The 18,741-nt window shown below is 37.1% G+C and overlaps 3 protein-coding genes across 4 annotated transcripts; 1 reads left to right on the top strand and 2 right to left on the bottom strand.

Annotated features, from left to right (window-relative positions):
- Positions 1-3,475: 3,475 nt before the first annotated feature.
- LOC109034334 (CD2 antigen cytoplasmic tail-binding protein 2 homolog) lies at positions 3,476-11,618 on the bottom strand. 2 transcript variants are annotated; one of them, XR_011899710.1, is made up of 7 exons: positions 11,300-11,618; positions 10,268-10,431; positions 7,857-8,016; positions 6,850-7,028; positions 5,744-5,996; positions 5,090-5,169; positions 3,476-3,665 (listed from the first exon to the last, which is right to left on the bottom strand). XR_011899710.1 is itself a non-coding variant. In XM_019047416.2 (6 exons), the coding sequence occupies exons 1-6, from the start codon at positions 11,460-11,462 to the stop codon at positions 5,159-5,161; spliced, it is 930 nt and encodes a 309-aa protein (XP_018902961.2). In that variant the 5' UTR covers positions 11,463-11,617; the 3' UTR covers positions 4,650-5,158. The 2 variants fall into 2 exon arrangements, 1 of the variants encoding a protein (XP_018902961.2); XM_019047416.2 differs by lacking the exon at positions 3,476-3,665 and having other exon boundaries at positions 4,650-5,169; positions 11,300-11,617.
- Positions 8,121-10,261, bottom strand: LOC140223706 (histone-lysine N-methyltransferase SETMAR). The gene has a single exon (XM_072299422.1). The coding sequence runs from the start codon at positions 9,679-9,681 to the stop codon at positions 8,857-8,859; it is 825 nt and encodes a 274-aa protein (XP_072155523.1). The 5' UTR covers positions 9,682-10,261; the 3' UTR covers positions 8,121-8,856.
- A 219-nt stretch (positions 11,619-11,837) lies between the features above and the next one.
- Positions 11,838-18,741, top strand: Sps1 (inactive selenide, water dikinase). The gene is made up of 3 exons (XM_019047415.2): positions 11,838-12,267; positions 14,172-14,276; positions 16,616-18,741. Exons 1-3 carry the CDS (start codon positions 11,982-11,984, stop codon positions 17,464-17,466), a joined length of 1,242 nt encoding a protein of 413 aa, XP_018902960.1. The 5' UTR covers positions 11,838-11,981; the 3' UTR covers positions 17,467-18,741.

Below are 18,741 nucleotides of genomic sequence, written 5' to 3'. Positions count from 1 at the left end.
GAGCTAATCAAAGTCCGCCCTCCCCCGCCCCCGCCCGGAGCTTCCGTGACCCCACCGAACAGCTGATCGGCGCGTCATGACTTTTAACCCCTCTGCTTGATCCGCCCTCCCCGCCGTCGCCCCCCGCGGCGAGGCGCGCGGTGAGCTTTCACGAAAACTCCCTCGGGGCCCGCTTCGTCACTTGCACCCTCGTCAATGGGACTTTGAAATGAAGTTCCTGCGAGAGCAGGGATGCTAAATGAGATTCGTCGTTTGGAGAAAGTTTTGCACCATGTCATAAATCTTGCATGAGTAGAGATTCAAGATGAAAGTTTTTTTTTTTTTTTTTTTTTGGAGAAAGTTTCGAGCAATGTTGTTGAATTTTGGGGGGCTGAGTACATGAACAACCAGAAAAAATACAACCAAGGGTTCAACAAACAACTCTGTGGTTGAACTAATGATAACATGGGACTTTGAAATAAAGTTCCTACGAGAGCAGATATGCTAAATGAAATTCATCGTTTGGAGAAAGTTTTGCACGATGTCATAACATTTTGAAGGGGAAGTTCTTGCAAGAGCAGAGATTCAAAATGAAAGTCTTTTTTTTTTTTTTTTTTGAGAAAGTTTCGTACAATGTTATAGGATTTTCGGGGGCTGAATACCTGAACAACCAAAAAAAATAACCTTGAGTTCAACAAGTACAACTCTGAAGTTGAACTCAAGATAATTTTTTTCCAGAATTTCATGACTGAGTTTTCACTATTTTTAGGCATTAGGCATGCTGTCGCCACCTGCAGAGCCTACTAAAAAAGTTCAAAAACTTTGGGGGAAAAATTTAATATGTGACTTTAATCATCTCTGGGGGAAGAATCAGGGATTTTTTGCTGACAGATCAGCTGTATGTCTCAATTCGGGTGATTTAAAATTTTCGGTCCTGCTAATTTTTTTTTTTTTTTTTTTTTTTTTTTTTTTTTTCCCTGAAGATAGCATCCCTGAAAATTTTTGAATGAAATGTTCAGATAATGACCTTATAAAGGCAAACAAATATAGTGAGAAAAATGCGCTGTCAGGGACAGGGCCACCCACCTACTTGCCACCCATGGGCCGCCTATATTTTGCCGCCCCCTTCTCATTCGTTTTGAAACTCGATAAAAACCATCAAATGAACGAGCCAGCAGGGGACGTGTGCATAAGACGCATTTACTGGTGTTGAACACATTTTTTGGAAAAGCCCTGTCAACACTACTAGCAAAAGTTCACGAAACTTTGCGCGAAAGTTAAGTTCCGTAAACCTATCTCTGTGTGGACAAGGCCTTCCATTCCTCAGAAATGAACGAAAATATTATGAAAGAACAAACATAAATGTGGTTCAATGATTATAACTTCCACCGCCGCGCCGCGCAGACTGCACCGTTTTGGGGACGCAATGCGTGAAGTATTCACGCAGTCTGGTAGACGCTATGCGTTTTAAGCTGACCGCACTGTGTTTGGCGCAATGCGTGAAGTATTCAAGCATTCTTGTAGGCGCTATCCGTTTCGCGCTGACCGCAATGACCGCACTGTGTTTGATGCAATGCGTGAAGTATTCGTGCAGTCTTGTAGGCGCTAATATGTGTTACATGCCGATCGCCGCGCCGAGGGCTTCTCCTTTTCGTATCAAGTCCTCGTTGTCATTTCTCTCTAAGTCGCGCCGTTCTAGGCCAAATTGCGTGTTTGGGTTTCTCTCGTAACTCGACTTATTGAGGGTGCTGTCTCTTGTATCACTAAGAGACGACAAAATTAGAAATTACTATACTCTCAGGAAATGAGAGATTTGGTCGCTTTTTCTCCTTTGTAATTTTGTTTTTATAAATCCAATTTTTTTTTATACCTACACTATAAAAAATTGAAAATTTTTGCCGCCCCTTAGATTTGCAGCCATGGGCCGCGGCCCATGTGGCTACCCCCTTAATCCGGCCCCCGTCAGGGATTGAAAGACACAGTTTTATAGTTTTATGATCATGGTCCTCTGTAAAAGTTTGCAAGAATGCTCATAGTGCCGCTAAGTTTGTTTAAAATCTGAGTCCACCTCAAAAAAAGCTCTTGACGTTAAGGCCATGATGGCAGGGCATTACACAATATTAGAATCCTCTCCAGTTTTAGTTGAACATACTTAAAATGAAAATAAGAGAGAACTAATGAAGGTGTGCCTAAGAAAACTCTTCAAGGTATTAATACATATGTTGAAGGCAATTAGTCAAATCAGGTATTTTATTAAATGCCCAGGCCGGTAGTCAGATTTTGACAGTTTACGGAATTCTGTAAATTTATGGCGAGGAGTTCACGGGTTTTCAATATTTTGGGAAGAATCTCTTCAAATCTGTGAACTTTCCTTGTTCCTTCCTTTTCACATGCCTTTAGTACATTTAAATGTTAAAATTTTAAGAATTTTATGTTTTATGATGTGCTGAAAATTTCATGAGGTATATATTCAGGATCTTAAAATCGTTTGAAATACTATTGTATGCTGCATATTTGAACAGAGAATACTTTTTTACAGGAGCAACGAGTTATTCTGTCTAAAATTAGGGTGAAAAATCAAAATTTCCATCTGAGTGAGAATATTTTACTATTTGCCTGGGCATTTGACAATCATCTCCCATAAACTTCATTTTGGAAACCAGTCAGACGTTGCAAAGTGTAATATTTGGAAAATGCATTAAAAACGATTTAGGCAGACCTTAAGCCAATACCATGAATACCACGATGAAAATAAAGCAGGTTGATATATATTTTCCTGTTAGAGATCTCTGCTCCATCAGAGATCGAGATGAAGAATTTCAAAATATCTACCTACTCAAAAACATGTGTTTTTTTGTTTACTAAATTTTAAATTTAGAAAATGTTCCGACAAAAAACACCGGAACAAAATTGATCAAACAATTTCATTCAGGGGTTCAGTCCGGACCTAAAAAATCAAACATTTCGTCAGAGAAAACATCTTTGTGGGAAATATCACCATAAAGTTCACTAAAAAAGTAGTAATATATTTTCCTTGGACCCTTAAATAGAGCTAAAGCTACAAGATAGCAACGAGAGGTGTAATCCTCCCTCAGCAAAAATTGGATCTCCTTTTTTTTTTGTACTACTTCAAATAGCCCACAAGGGCTAATCCTTGCGCTTTAGTCCCGTCCCTACATCCATTATTTGAGACCATCAAATACGGGTCGCCTGGCCAGGAATCAAACCCGGGACCTCCCGGTCATAGAGCTAGCGCTACAACCACTACACCATAGGAGGCCGACAAATGCTTTTGATGCAATTATTTTAAGAATATCAGTACTTCCTTTCAGTTTTGTGTGTTCGGGATGCAACCCCCTTTCTTCAGACTAAACAAAGTCTAATTCCTAGGAGCCCTTTGGCCAATAACACCCGTACATCTGAATATTCCTGGTATCTCAAATCCCCTATAAAATTGCCCTAACTTACCAGATATCATTGGACCTGCCTCCAGCACTCAAAATTTCTGGCACTCCCTAGTTATCTGAGATTTTTTGTACAAATTTCTGAAACGTTCATAGATGCCTCCTCATAGCTTCGGGGGAAAATCCAATTGTGGCGGGAGACAGATAAATTATGCAGTGCTGTCATACAGAGATAAGGATGAGCATTACAAGAATTGCAAGAACTCCTGGCAGTTACAAAACCTACAAAGAAAAAAAAAATAAATAAATAAATAAATAAAGATTGACCGACTTGGTATTTTTACTGTGAAGATCTACTCACTTGTACATGATGCCATTGTTTAAATGATTTTTAAGATTGATGTGCGAAATATATTCCTGTTCCCTAGATAATCTCAGGGGTGCAAACATTTTAAGGCATTTATGGTTTCTCGAGACCCGGCGCTTTTGCTTAAGTGCAAAATTTCTAAATCGCCTAACTGGAAAGAAGGGTGTATTTTCTGAAGGAAATAAAAAGATGGTTTATTCTCAGTATTGCCTTGTGGCCTGAGATTTGGTTAATGCTTGCTACAATATGTGGATGACGAGATCAAACATTTTTTTGCATCCCTGAAGAGTCATGTTTTTATATTGATCAAATAAAATCAGTAGTTCTGATAGGCTTTTTCATGTTCAGCTTAGTAGAGAGGCCAGTTTTAAATTCTGCAGGATTGGGTTTTGATGCATGAAACTTTGAGTCTGGCAAAAAATGATGAGGCCTGTTTAAAAGCTGAATCTCTGCGTACAACTTTCATAGAGATATTGTCATTTGAAAAACATGGAGAATGTAATCCTTTGATGCACTTTATTTTGGAACACTTGTGTTTCTCTGCTCACCAGCTCTCCGGCCTTAGGAGAAAGGCCGGAAGGATAAGAAACTTTGTGAGCAGACTAAAAAAAGATGTTAACAGGTAGTACCAGCAAGCTCACTGGCAAATTTGGCAATGCACCTTACAACACAAAATGACTGGGAGTTGTGGCAGATTTTTTTTTTTCTTTTGCTTACCTATTAGATATCATTATCAAAACCCGAATCCATGACAGACGAAGCTGATCAATTTTAAATAATTTTCAGAGGCAAAGTTTTCTACACCTGGGACAAGGTTTTCAAATAATTCTGGGTGAAAGCACCAGGGGAAAAAATTTGAGAGTAAAATTTCAACAAAAAAATTGAAAACTTCACTGGAATTTAAACCATAAAGTGTATATATTTTTTCCTTTTTTAAAAAAACAATATCTATGAAACAATTACAAACACAAGACCACAAACACAATAGGAAGGCTTAAATATTTCAGTGTTTAAACAAGATAGTTTAATTTCAGCGAAGTCTGCAAAGCTATTAATTTATTCAATTACTTGAAAAATTTCCCTCTTGGTGCAGTATTACTGGCAGAGTGTAACTAGGCACAAGGCACGGTAACATCTGGCAAAAGTAAGTGCTGAGGAAAAAGTATGATTAACTGAAATGATGTACCCTTAGAAAGTAAATAAGTTACTTCAATATAAATAAAAATAAAGATGAACATGACTTGTCAAACGGAAAACTTAATTTGTGCAGGCCTTGATACCTATTGAAACACACAGAAGTGTGAGTGAAAACAAGTATCAGAGACACAGACTCAATTACCTTTGACATTCAGCCAGAACTTGGAGATCTTAACAGCCAATTTCTAATCCTTAGAAACAACTTCACAAATTAATTCGAACCTGTAAACAAAATAAAAGGTATACATATACTACACAAAGAAAATAAGTTTCTGCATACATATCATGCGCCACCGCTGTTTCATAATAGCAAGTTTGAAGGAATCAATGAGATGTGTCAACTTCTTTTGACACCAAGGGTCGAGAATCTTCCAAGCTTGCTGAGCACCTTCCAAGAAAAGTTATGACCTTTTTTCGTTCTTTTTTTTTGTGAAGTATGAGTGAAAATAGGAGAGCTTGTTTGTCAGGTAGTATTGTATTATACATAATTATCGAATGATTAATGATTAAGATAGATGACAAAATCATAATTGCGCGGAAATAAATTGATCTTTATTTTTCAGCGGCATTCCAAGATTTTGCAGACTTTCCAACTTTTCATGCTATCTGGAAGATTATCGACCCCTGTTAGGCGCGACGATGGCCCAGCCCCTCCAATTTTCAGGCGCCAAAGCCCGTTTTTGAGGCCTATTTGGCGCATGGGAAGGCAAGAAAGGCAAGCAGGCTGCTTCTAACCTGCCAGTTCCTGCGGCAAAACCTTCAATAGAATTTTGAGACCAATTTTAAGAAGACTTACTTATCATTTCTTGATCGGCGGTGGGGTTGCTGGATGCTTCTGGAGGTCCTTCAACTTTATGAGTGCTGCTGGTAACATCTTTACTTGTACTTTGGCCTGAACTATTTGTAACATTCTGATCATCAGGTGCTTCTGTGGAGGAGGTAATTTTGGCTTTTTCCTTTTCACCAAAATCATCAGCGTACATGTCAAGGCCATCATCTGCAGCATCTTCGTAAATGCTTGAATTTTTTTTCTTTTCACTTTTATTTACCTGAAAAAGGATAGAGACAACAATCAATTAGGCGTTTTTTAAACCAGAGTCTGAATAACTTTTAAAACGACAAAACTTTTTTTGACGTTACCTAATCTTATAATTTCATGCAGAGCACATTGAGGATATTGGAACTTTCCAATATTAGATTATGAGAGAGGCATTCCAAAATTAAGTCACAACGTTTGTAGTTTAATTTGTGAATAGTAAATTTAAACTTCTAGTCCGTTGAAAAACCATAACAACATGGATTAAATCAGCTATTAAAAAACGACCTAAATATGAAGTAAATAACTGGAGCTTTGTTTCACAAAAATTTCCATCCTCTTTTGGTGCAAGGCACTTTTAATCTTATCCAAAAAAAATCAGGGAAAAGGAAACTGAAATTAGTTTAGTGTTTGATTTGACTTGAATAGACCTTGGTTTTTTGTGAGCGGTAAGCGTGAATTCACATACATAGAAAACGCTATTTTCTTACCCTTGAATTGAATTTGGTAAGTTTCAATGCGTCTATTGTTTTCTATTTAAAATTTCAATAAAGAAACATGTATTATGGTGCTTAATTGAGGCATCTTGAAGCAAAATGGACTTAGCTCCTTTTGCTTCAAGATGCCTCAATTTTGTACTCTGCCCAGTGGGCAATTGTTGTTGGTCCCTATGACAATGCTATTGGCATTCCTGGTAGGAGGCTAATTTTGTTGAAAGTTACCTGAGCGACAAAATTTTCAAACAGTTCCTAGAAATGTTCCCTTCAAGAAATAATTAGTCTTAAAATTTTTTACAGTTTCTAAATTTGCCCAAGATTTAAAAACTATGTTACAATTCGAAAAAACAAAGAAAATTATACACTAACCAGTTCTGATATTTTCTCGTAGGTCTCCTGATATATATCCATGTTGCCAGTACGCGTAAGTAAATCATTTGCTAGTTCGGTTAAAAGGGTGACATTCTTTTTGTCTGCATTTTCTTCCTCTTTGAGTCCAGCTTTTTTCTTTTTCCACCTTTCTGATGCTGACATGGATTTATTGCCACCTATAACGTATTCATTAGTTAATAGAACAACAGTCAAATAGTATGGAAAACAAATTTAAAGCAAAAGATCACAATATTTATAAGGTACTTGGAATTTAATCAGATTCAATTTTCTCGTTAAGAGAACAAACATTTAAAAAACATTCTTCCTTGAAAAAGTGGCGAAGATTCAATTTTCTATCATTAAAAAAACAAATATCTCAAAAACATTCTTTCTTGAAAAAATTGTGAGTTTTATTAAAATCTGACTATCTTTCCATTAGAAGCAGAGAACTAGAGGAATGCTCATGAATTAAGTCTGAAAAATGCAACAAAGTTACATTGAAAGCAAAACAACAGAAAAACGTGACATGGTTGCTTTGCCAAATCATTTCCGCTCTTACGTAATTTTTCTACGCGTGCGACGCTGGATATTTCAAAAATTTAATATCATTCATCCTTAGGGAGGAATTAAGAAGTTGAATCAAATGCCAAAATAATTGATTATGACAGCTGACTTAAATGACAAATATATGAGCAAATGGATTTCAGTATCTAAAATAATATATAATAAACTTCTTCCGAGGGTGGTAAGTCGCATTACAACCCACCATTTTTAAGCATTAAAGGCACTGGTTTTTTTTTAAAAAAAAAAAAATTGGGGAATGCGTAGGTACTTCAAACACAAAACACTAAATCGGTTTCTCAATTTTGAGCGTTTATTGCTAAAAAATTCATAAGACACTTTTTGAATAAATGGTGCTAATGACCCAATTTTGAGTTTTCTACAATGAGACTGCTGTGTCAGCGGACATTCACTCGTAATGAAAATAATGCATATTGACTCACCTAGTCGCCGCAAAGCTCCAGCAACAGTTTCTTTTGGTTTCATTAACTGCAATATTTTCTTATACACAGCTACGGAGTCAAAAGGTTCTTCCTCCGATTCACTATCATCACTATCAGCAATACCTTTGTCGGCAGGTGCCTTTTCATCCCCCTTTCGAATCTATGACAGACAACAACAAAAATTACATTTGCTTAAATAAAATACTTTCATAAAATCTAACAATCAATGAAGAGCACATTCTGAGTAAGTTCGTTCTGTTTCTTGCAACATAACATATGGGCTAAAGAAAGAAAAAAATCACGCTCAAATTAGGGAGGGGGGGGGGGGCTATGCTTAAAAAATGTTGTTGAAACTAATTTTAATTCTGAATTTGTTAGGGAAAAATTCTCATTCTCCTCTCTGCTGTTGCCAATCTAATCCATCTCATTGGATTGAAGAATAGTTATGGCGTAGCAGTGGGAAAAAGATCAGCTTCAAATTTTAATCAGTTTGTAATGGAGCATAAACATATTATATTGAACATACCCATTTACATAGTATATTCTAAACACCCTGGATTGTGGGGAGAGGGTCGACATTTTTTTCATGATTTCATGAAAAAATAGAATAAAAGGGTAAAATTTAAAGAGAATTTGAGAATGGGTGAATCCAGATTAAGGAGCATAACTCCCTCAGCGAGCTCACCAGGGCCTAGCTGATGAGCCTTGACTTGGCAACTTTCCACCTCGTCAGTGATGAGGCATATCAGATACAGGGTAGGGGATGGGTTAATTCTCCAAGAAGCGGTGCAAGGGGTAGGTGCTGTCCTTGCAGGCCCTCTGTGCCTTGCACTATCCATTGTTAGCCCATATTCTGACACAGCGGGTCAGTCTGCCACCAGGAGCGGACTTTCATGTAAAGAATTTGAGTGAATACCCAATTAAGAGTGAGTTGTAACTGAGACTTGAGGGGTTAGTAGAGAAAATTCTAGGACTGTGTTAGAATATAGAACACTTACCTTTAGAAAATATTATCATTTGGTAAGTATTTCACACAATTTTCTTCCAAACAATTACAGGGCTTAAGATCTTGCGGCAAAGAATGCACCATGGATGAGGCTCCTGTCGAGTAGCTCATTGTTATTTCTTTTTCTGCCATGATATCAGATTTTGCAAAAATTGCTAATTTTGGGACCACAGAATCAACTCGTACTGGTATTATAGCTGCATTAGGACTGCAAGAGTGGTTTATGTACCTTCCAATGTTGCCGATAGACGATGGATCAACAATGGTTTCGACCACTTCATTGGTGAAATTTTCGCGAAGGAAGAAAATATAGTTCATCTTACTGGATCTTGAGTCCAAATCCAAACGTCGTTTAGCTTCAGCTCTAGATATGACCTCTCCAGCATACTCACAAATAAATTCACCTTTCAGAATCGGCAGTGAAGTAAATAAACACAGACCTTTTTGAGGGCAGGATTTTAAATATAAAGATTTCCTTGGACCAAACTGTACTAGTCGATTAATGCATGGAGAATTAGAACAGGAGCACATCTGATTACATTCAAATATTGAGTATGAACTACAGGGGGTGGAATTTAGTTTTGTGTTTGAAACTGTTTTGGTGCCCCTATATAATTCATAGTTTACACCATGTGATAATTTGATGCAGGAGCAGTTATTTTCGGGGCAACAGTCTTCTGGAAAGCATTCACACGTGTTACAAATCTGAGTTTCGAACTGCTCTAGGTTGCAACCGACTCCAGGGATATTCTCACTTGAATAAACATGTGATGAAATCTCATCATAATCATCACTTATACCGTTTAAATTAGCCTGCATTGTAAATTAGGGAAGTTCACACACAAGTTTTAGAACTACCACGAAGTAATTATTATTTTCTAAGAAGTCTACAAACTGACAATCACTGTAGAATGAGGTTATGTTCTTGTTATTGTTTGGATCTGAGGTGACTTCACATTGTTGCCAAATGCTGGCCCAAATAAAAACTCTAAGAGGTTGTGCAACTGATTTTGACGGAATAAGTGAATAGAGGTGTCGTCGGCTAAGTTGACGGTTGTTTACTTTTGGTTTGCAAGCGCCAACGACGAATTTGAGCCTCTGAACAAAACAGCGTTTGCTACTATCCACATTGAAAACATCAATCTCATGATCGTATCGTAAAAAAGCTACTTATCAGTTATAATTTGCGACTTTTTTGTGGTTGTGATTACTGTGGGGCTACAAATTAAAGTGTTATAGGGTTTGAAAGTATTAAAAAACTTTTCTAAGCTTGTGTTCTTGCTTCTGAGAGAGTCTGATGTTTTCATGTGGATAGTAGTGACACGAAAACGCCTGCAAACCGAAAGTAAACAACCGTCAACTTAGCTGACGACACTTCTAATATTGCAAAGAAAAATGAAATTACCTTAACCCAATCAATATTATCTAGCCAGTGGTCCTTCAAAAGCTTCTCCTTTTTCCAGTGAAAGTTTCCATCTGTGTCAAAATGTCCATCCTCTAGCTCCTCATCCATATTAAAAGGTGTGATCTGAACATCACCCTCTTGGCGCACACCGCCCGCTTCTTGGCCTGAAAAATGCAATATCAGTAATTATGAAACTGCATCAAAAAAAAAATTCTAGGAGCTAAAATTTAGAAAAATTTGCTAAAATTTTGTGAGTAATGATAAAAGATGATTATCTCATCGCTTCAATCGAAAGAAGCTGCCATGCAAGAGAGTAGCATACATCATGACTCTGATAGGAAAAAATCAAAAATGAAAAGCGAAAGTTGAAAAATCCATACCTTAGATTTTAGTCACTTTCTGTCTCTAAAAGATTTTGTCTTTACTTGTTGGAAATTAAACGTGTCCAAGCAAATACAAGAAATATGACACAAGCACTTTATTCCTTCCTGTACAGACGACAAGCAGGGCGCAACCATGGTCACTTGCTCATCTCCATAATGATCTGGCAGGGAAACTAGATGATTGGAATACTTACGATGTCATAACCTGGTACAGTGTTTTATAGTCCATGCCAGCAGACCAATTATTCAAATTTTAAAACAGCCCGAAAAGAAATCGAATTGCAATATAGTACATAGTTAGGAAAGGGCTATGTCTTGTCGTGTCGGGCCGACATAGTTGCAATAATCGGGCCGCTGATGAGTTGGGGCACTTTTGAAGTTGTGCAATATAGGTTCTGCTGTCTTCGTGTTGACATTGAATTAAGAAACAAGCACCGACATGACACAACTTGTGTTTTACTACAAAAGTGAGTAGATAACATCTAAAGTTTAGACTCTAATCTAAAGGACTTTGCTGATCAAAATGCACTGTGCGGAACTATGAGGATTATCTGTCTCAAGACTCTTATTAGACTGTACTTACATTCTTATCAGTCCTACGAGAGAGATGGAAAGTACAGCGATAAACTAATGTGTCAAATCAAAATACCTTCGATGTCATCCTGCGGAAGGATTTTATATTTTTCTTCATCAACATCATCATCATCCTCATCGGAATCTAAAGAATGTTTTGTTTCAGGTTTGAGAGGCTTATTCTTCCAGTCATCATCAACTTCTTCGAGATCGGCATCTTCAAACTTCCTTTTAGCCATTTGACCGTTGTAAAAAAGAAGACCACTATAGCACAAAGAAGATACTTATGAAGTAAAACAATGTCTACCTGAAATTTCGCTAAAATATAAAAAAAAAGTCCACTTAGCTAAACTGCAATGGCAATCACGCTGCTAAAATTACCGAGATTTTCAACGACAAATCAAAACAACGTCAGAAAATGCGTGAAAAAAGCTACTCGCACTAAAGACTGTGAAACAGTAGTACAATTATGTACTAACATTTCTAAAAAAGTTTATTCAACTCATTCAGAAACCTTTTCACAATCTGTCAATCAAATCAAGGAATTTTTCAGGGAGACGCATCTTCTGCTCCTACTGGGAGGCCAGACCCGCCAACTTTCGACCAATCACATTCGTCCCGTTGTTTGTATTCATGTATGTTTTGTGTTCTCCGTACGTAGTTTGGTGCCGGCTTCTTTGAGGCAGCAAATCTCGAAATTCCTCTGCAGTTCAGTGTTTGCTCCTTCTTTTTCGGTTTTATTGTGTTAATCGTTACTCATGATGGCTGATCTTCACGCCACCGCCGTAAGTCAAGATGCACTTAGCGCCGTGCAGCTAGAACTAGGTGGCAACCCCAATGCCTTGGCTCTAAGAAGACCTTTTGATCCTGTTGCTCATGACTTGGAGGCCACTTTCCGTCTTACTCGCTTTGCTGATTTAAAAGGATGAGGGTGTAAGGTCCCCCAGGAAGTTTTATCTAAACTCCTGGAGGGACTTCAACATGACGAAAGTTCAATCCAAGATGAGCACGCACATTTCATGCACATGGCCATCCCCCGGATCGGTAAGAATTTGTCTTCACCATGTTCACCTCCTTCCATTCTCTAATCTAATACCCTGTCTTCTTATATTGCATCTCCCTACGCATGGTTTCCCAAGTCAATGACGGATAAATGAGGCAAGACTGACTCTGAAATACAATGGGTGTGAACATGAGTTTATGACGCAAGCATCACTCATGAGGAATGTGTCGATAACTGACTATTGAACTAGCCGTTTCTCTGAGCGATGTTCCTCGTCTGTATCAGACGATGTTAGTTCATGTTCCCAATACTTTTTCTGAGGTTAGCGTGAGAGATCAACCCATTCCTATGTTTCATGTACCTACTTGAACATGCTTTATTTCTCTGTCAACATATGAATGAGATTAACTTTTGTACTCTTACCCATGTGTCGAAAGTACAGCCATTAAAGTGTCACTCTTGGCAGCTCCAACCCCTTAGCACTATACTAGAACTTGAGGTGATATGTACTGGTCAAATATGCGCGTGGTCTATCGTATTACTTAAGTCCGTAATCTCAGTAGATTTGCATTGTCTTGCTGGACAACATTTTTTTTCCAACTCTACATTTGATAATGAAGTTAATCAAGCATAGTTGCGGTGTGTCAATGCTGCAAACCTGCATAATTTTGTAGATTTTTTCAATGTCTTCCACAAAGTATTTTCCCACAGATGAGTACTGAAGCAAGTTCACAGCCCTTCAAATGCACATGTCTGCATCTCTGCAGCTGCCAGTTTTGGCATTAAATTAGTTCCATCATAAGAGTTTCTAATTATTTATTCTTATGAAGGGTTTTTTTCCACTTTTTTCAGCGTGTGTTGGAAAGAGAGGGGTGTCCCCAAAACCCTGACTTTTAGTCTTGCATGATTTATGGACGGCTCCAAAATATTTTAATGCCTCCTTTCTCTCACCCTCTTTCTTCTAGATATCTTCTATTGTGTCTATTCTCTAGTTTATAATCATTATTTATCTGTTGTACCTACTTTTGTGTGTCAGTAGAGGTTAGAGAAGTTACAGAGCGAATGTACCGGTGAATTAATTTTGCAGCCATCAATTTCTATATCAGTTCTCATCTTTCAAATTCATCAATCCATGCACGAGAACCAGAGGGCTATTCCTCGCGTAACTATGTTGAAATTCAGCACCAGAGTTTAGGAGCTTTTCAGAATAACTGCCTTACATGTGTGAGAAGGCATTTAATATTGATAGTTTTATTGATTTATTTTTTTATCGTCTATAAGTTTATAACTTCGGAACATGGATCATCTGATAAAGCTGCTGTGACGTAGTTACCCAACGAAAAGAATATCTCAAGTTTGCCGTACAACATCTTCGTAGTTTCCCCAGGATTTTTTCCCTCCTCCTTTTCCCCCCTCATTTGTAAAAAATAAATCACTAAAGAGACTCAGTTGAAAATACACCAAATTTTATCGGCAACAAGAAGAAAATTTAGTGTGATTTTCTTACCTAGAAAAAAGTGCTCATGGAAAAACTTGGCAACACTGTGCGTTTACCTTCCACTAAACAGAGTATATTCACACTGGAATAGAAAATCCAAAATTTCCACAAGTTTAGTAATTTTTCAATATCAAAAAGAGCAAACTTTTTTACTTTTCAAACTTATTAAAAAGAGCTCAAAATACTTCATATTTCGATTAGACAAGTTTTGCACTTATTATTTGCTAACCCGATAGAAATAATAGTGTTTCAAGAAATTTCGAAGTCTTTCCTAGTGGAAATTGAAAATGGCCAGCTCTGTAAATCATATGATAAGATGAAATGCACTAACCCAACTCTGGTTTGAATTCAAACATCGTGCGTCAGTTGAACCTGCTAGCTTCCATCTAACCTTACTGACCGATAATTGTGTAATTATGACTTTATTGATAGATATTATTCGCACAGGTATCGGAATGGATGCGTCTGTTACACCGCTGAGGCATGGAGGTTTGTCACTAGTTCAGACCACTGACTTCTTCTACCCACTAGTTGATGATCCTTACATGATGGGTAAGCTAAGATCTATTCAATTCCAATATCCATTTAGCCATCACATATCTTGCCTAAAAATTGGTCAGGTCTTAAAATATTTATTTTTTAATTACTTTTCCAAATATCTGGAAGAATGTTATGATTAATTTTATTTTTAAGAAGAAGTTAAATGAAAGTGCAAGGATATAAAAGCATTGTCACTGTAGCAATGCTCAAACGTCAATTATTTTTCACTCAATTATATGATGTTGCTCAGCTATTGCTGCTCGTAATATTTGATTGTTCAAGCTTTATATGACCTTATCAACTAGCATGAACTTTTAAAGTCAGCTCTAACCTGGGCACCAAATTCACAGTCTATCTTGTATTTTTTTTGATAAATTATTTAAATATCACTAAACATATTGGTCAAGTGGAGCTCATCGTATCATTCCTTGCCCAGAGGCACAATTACATGTGGCTCTTGTCAATTAAATAAGTCTATGGGTTCTGGCCTTAAGTGCTTTGAAAAATTAATTTGAAAATTTGGAGTGTTATCACATGGCAACAAAGAGATGATACCCCAGTCTACTTGCGCTACCAGTAGGAACCTCCTTAGCCTGTCAGTCAGTACTGATGCTGTCAATTGCTACACTACGTTATGAGGAAAAAGAGATGGTAGGCTGCTAAGCACTCACAGTGCTGAATGCTTGTTGGCTCCAACTCCTCAAAAAAACTGTTGCACGTGGCTTTGTTTGTGCCATACAGTCCTCAAATATCATCAAACAATGTAGTTTGAACAGAGCACACCAATTTAATTTTTACTGAAGATTGTCATCATGTACCTCTGTTCAGTTTTGAAATTCAGGAAAGAATATCATGCCTGCTGTCTGATGCAATTTTCTTTTGGCCAAAGACGATCGTAAGTATGAACGGATGCTAGCAGCTGAGCAGGATATGCATATTCATCACAATGTTCACCTCAGAGTTGGAATTATTATATTGTTATAGACCGGCATTTTGTCGGCATCAAATTGGTCTGTTGGTTTTCAGGATGTCTAGTGACCTGGAAATCCGGAAAATGTCAGGGAATTTTTTTTTTTTGCGTCAAGGAAATCAGGAAAAACGTCAGGGAATCCGCAAAAATTTGGCATGTCAGGGAATTTTATTTTGCAAGCGATTTTAGTGTCAGAGAAATCGAAAAACAAGCTTTTCCGGAAAATGTTGTTTTACTGTTGCGGAGATTTCTACCAAAAATTTTACCAGAATTTCTGTTGATATCTTTTAAATTGTAATAACGAGGCAAAAATATCTCTCATAAGTTTAGGAACCATATATTTTGTTCTATTTATGCATTATATTCCTTAGACATGTATGAATTCTTACTTCTTAATTAGTTTAACCGTGTCAAAAAATGAGGAATATTTTTCCATTTTGTCTGGGACGCAAAGCAAGTGAACCTGCATGAAGAAAGGATATCTTAAAAGCATACTAATGGCCGAATTGTGAAACCTCGTATCTCCATTGTGATGTTTTGAAACCACTTCTTTTTTTTTTATTTAATCAAAGGAAATCAAGCCAACTTTATTGCTTGACAGTAAAACATATTACTCAGCCAATGGAGAAGAAAAATTAAGGAAGTTTTCAAGAAGCTTCGTTGATTAGCTTTCTAAAGAAAAAATAAATTATGACAGGAAGTCAGCAATGTTACAAACAGATACTGGGTTTCGCTCTTTGGGTATTGTAATTGATGTTAGCAGCCTCAAAGAGAAGACCAATAAAGGTTTAAGCAGTAATGAGTTATTAAAAAGAAAATGAAAAAGGTACCTGTGCCGTATTTTAGACGCTGTATCTTAGCAAGATTGTCCTGATCATTAACAAAAGAGATCAGACAAAAAGAAGTACCAGTTTGCCATACTTGCAGAAAGACCTTTAATATTTTCAAGGCACTGAACGATTTCCAGCCAAAACAACAACAGTTTTTTCTTTTTTTTTTTGTCAAATCAATATCCATCATTAGTCAAAACTGTCAGTGAATCTACCTTCCTTAAACCATACTTACTTCCTCTAAGCCACTTGGAATTTCTCTCTGCGTATTACACCCGAAGTATCTCACAGAAATTAGGTCTTGCCATCCTGAGTTACGCAGTTCCCAAAAATGTTAATTTAGATTGCAGAAGGCTTAGTGTACGTCACACATTCAAGACATCATTTTAGTTATTTGATGTGAAAAAGTTTTTACTTCCCCCTGAATTCAGGTAGATTCATCGTAGCTGTTTAAAGAAATAACTTACAGTCTTTGAATCAAAATGGCTTTCAAATTGATTGAAGACTGATCCATAAATACTTGATTAATTCTTTTTGACTCTCGATTTCAGGAAAAATTGCCTGCTCGAATGTACTTAGCGATTTGTATGCAATGGGAGTGACGGAATGTGATAATATGCTGATGCTGCTGGGTGTCTCAACTAAAATGACGGAAAAGGAGAGAGATGTTGTTGTTCCATTAATCATGAGAGGCTTCAAGGATGCTGCTGTAGAAGCTGGTACGAACGTTACTGGTGGTCAAACTGTAGTGAATCCATGGTGCACAATTGGTGGAGTTGCCACAACCATCTGTCAGCCTAACGAATATATTGTGCCAGATAATGCAGTTGTTGGAGATGTCTTGGTCCTCACAAAACCTCTAGGGACACAAGTTGCTGTCAACGCTCACCAGTGGCTTGACATTCCGGAACGTTGGAATCGTATCAAGCTTGTTGTTTCAGACGAAGACATTCGGAAAGCATACCAGCGAGCAATGGACTCAATGGCAAGACTCAACAGAACTGCTGCAAGACTAATGCATAAATATAATGCTCATGGTGCTACGGATGTGACAGGGTTTGGTCTTCTAGGTCACGCACAAACACTAGCTAAGAATCAAAAGAATGAAGTGTCCTTCGTCATTCACAACTTGCCTGTCATCGCTAAAATGGCCGCTGTTGCTAAAGCCTGCGGCAACATGTTCCACCTCCTTCAAGGAAACGCTGCTGAGACATCTGGTGGCTTGTTGATCTGTTTGCCCCGAGAACAGGCTGCAGCTTACTGCAAGGATATTGAAAAGCAAGAAGGTTACCAATCGTGGATTATTGGCATTGTTGAGAAAGGTAATAGAACAGCCAGAGTAATTGACAAGCCTCGTGTGATTGAAGTTCCTGCTAAAGAAAAAGACGGTGAGTTGTGGTAGAGAGTGTGCACTGCGTCAATATTTTATCTTGTCTACTAAATGATAAAATACTGTCCTAAGTTATTTAGAACATGTCAATAACATTAATGTAAAAACTTGTATCTTAAGCAAATTTAACTTTCAGAGAAGTATTAATACTAAGAATGTTATCAGACTTTCCCCACCTCTTTTAACTCTCTCTTGGTGTCCTCCATGATACTAGTTATGAGTGGAAATTTATATCTTGCTCGAATGGTGAATTAGGCTACTGACAGCTTTGATGCAAGTGAATTCAGAAACATTTTTTGAGCCTCTAAAATATAAATTCAGTGAAACAAGGGGAACTATTATCACCAATTCTTTTGATCTTTCATATTTTTTCTGAAGATAGGTTTTTAGTCGATTTTTTGCAATATTCTTTCCACTGTTATTTTTATAATTCTTTCTATATTGATTGAGACACTTTCTTTCAACTCTTCTTTGATTGATAGTCTTGAGTGGTGGGTTCTTGGTTTGTAAATACTATTCTATCCGGAACCCGCTCACTATGCAAGCCTGAACATACTGTGGAGGTGTTTATGAGAGTTTGTTCTCAATTCCTTTCTCATTTTTTAACTTCTCTTTTGTTATCAGAATTTTTATTTTTATTAATTTTTTTATTCATTCATTTCTCTGTCATTCATTCCCCTTTACAAACTTCATGCTGTATGTGAAGTTTTTGAAATGTCTTGCTCTACTTTATCATTGTCAACTAAGCACTATCTTCGGGTGTTAGGATTCTCATCTGTTTTTATTTATCTATTTTTTTTTTTTTTGCTTGTCTCATGTAATTTATTTTAAGTGAAAGATCTTCAATTTCCTAGAGAAAGTTTTATCATTTGATTACTGTCCTTCAGCGAAGTTTCAGGTTTTTAAGTCCTAAGTTTGTTGACTAGCTTTGATGAAATTCCTTCCGTCTTTTAAATATTTTAACTGACCTTTTATTCTGAAGTTTCCCAACTATCCAACATCTCAGTCTTTGAAACAACATTTCTGTCATCTTTTGAAAGAAGTCGGAAAATCATAAATCAACCTAGTATTCAGTATTGTAAATGACAATTGTTTTCTGGTTCATTGTCACTATTTTTGGCCGTGAAGTACAATTACTCTTAAAATTTTATAGAAACCTGAAGTTTTCCAGCTGTAAATTTTGATGGACTCTATGTATTCTTTGCCCTCAATTTTTTAAGTATATATGTCCAGTAAATGAAACCACATCTTACCTTGAAGAAATGAATAAAAGATTCTTCCCGGAAA

This window comes from Bemisia tabaci, chromosome 4, assembly GCF_918797505.1.
Source record: "Bemisia tabaci chromosome 4, PGI_BMITA_v3".
In the NCBI taxonomy this organism is placed as follows: domain Eukaryota; kingdom Metazoa; phylum Arthropoda; class Insecta; order Hemiptera; family Aleyrodidae; genus Bemisia; species Bemisia tabaci.
The sequence above is the reverse complement of the archived record's forward strand: the minus strand, read 5'-3'. Positions and strand labels throughout refer to the sequence as shown.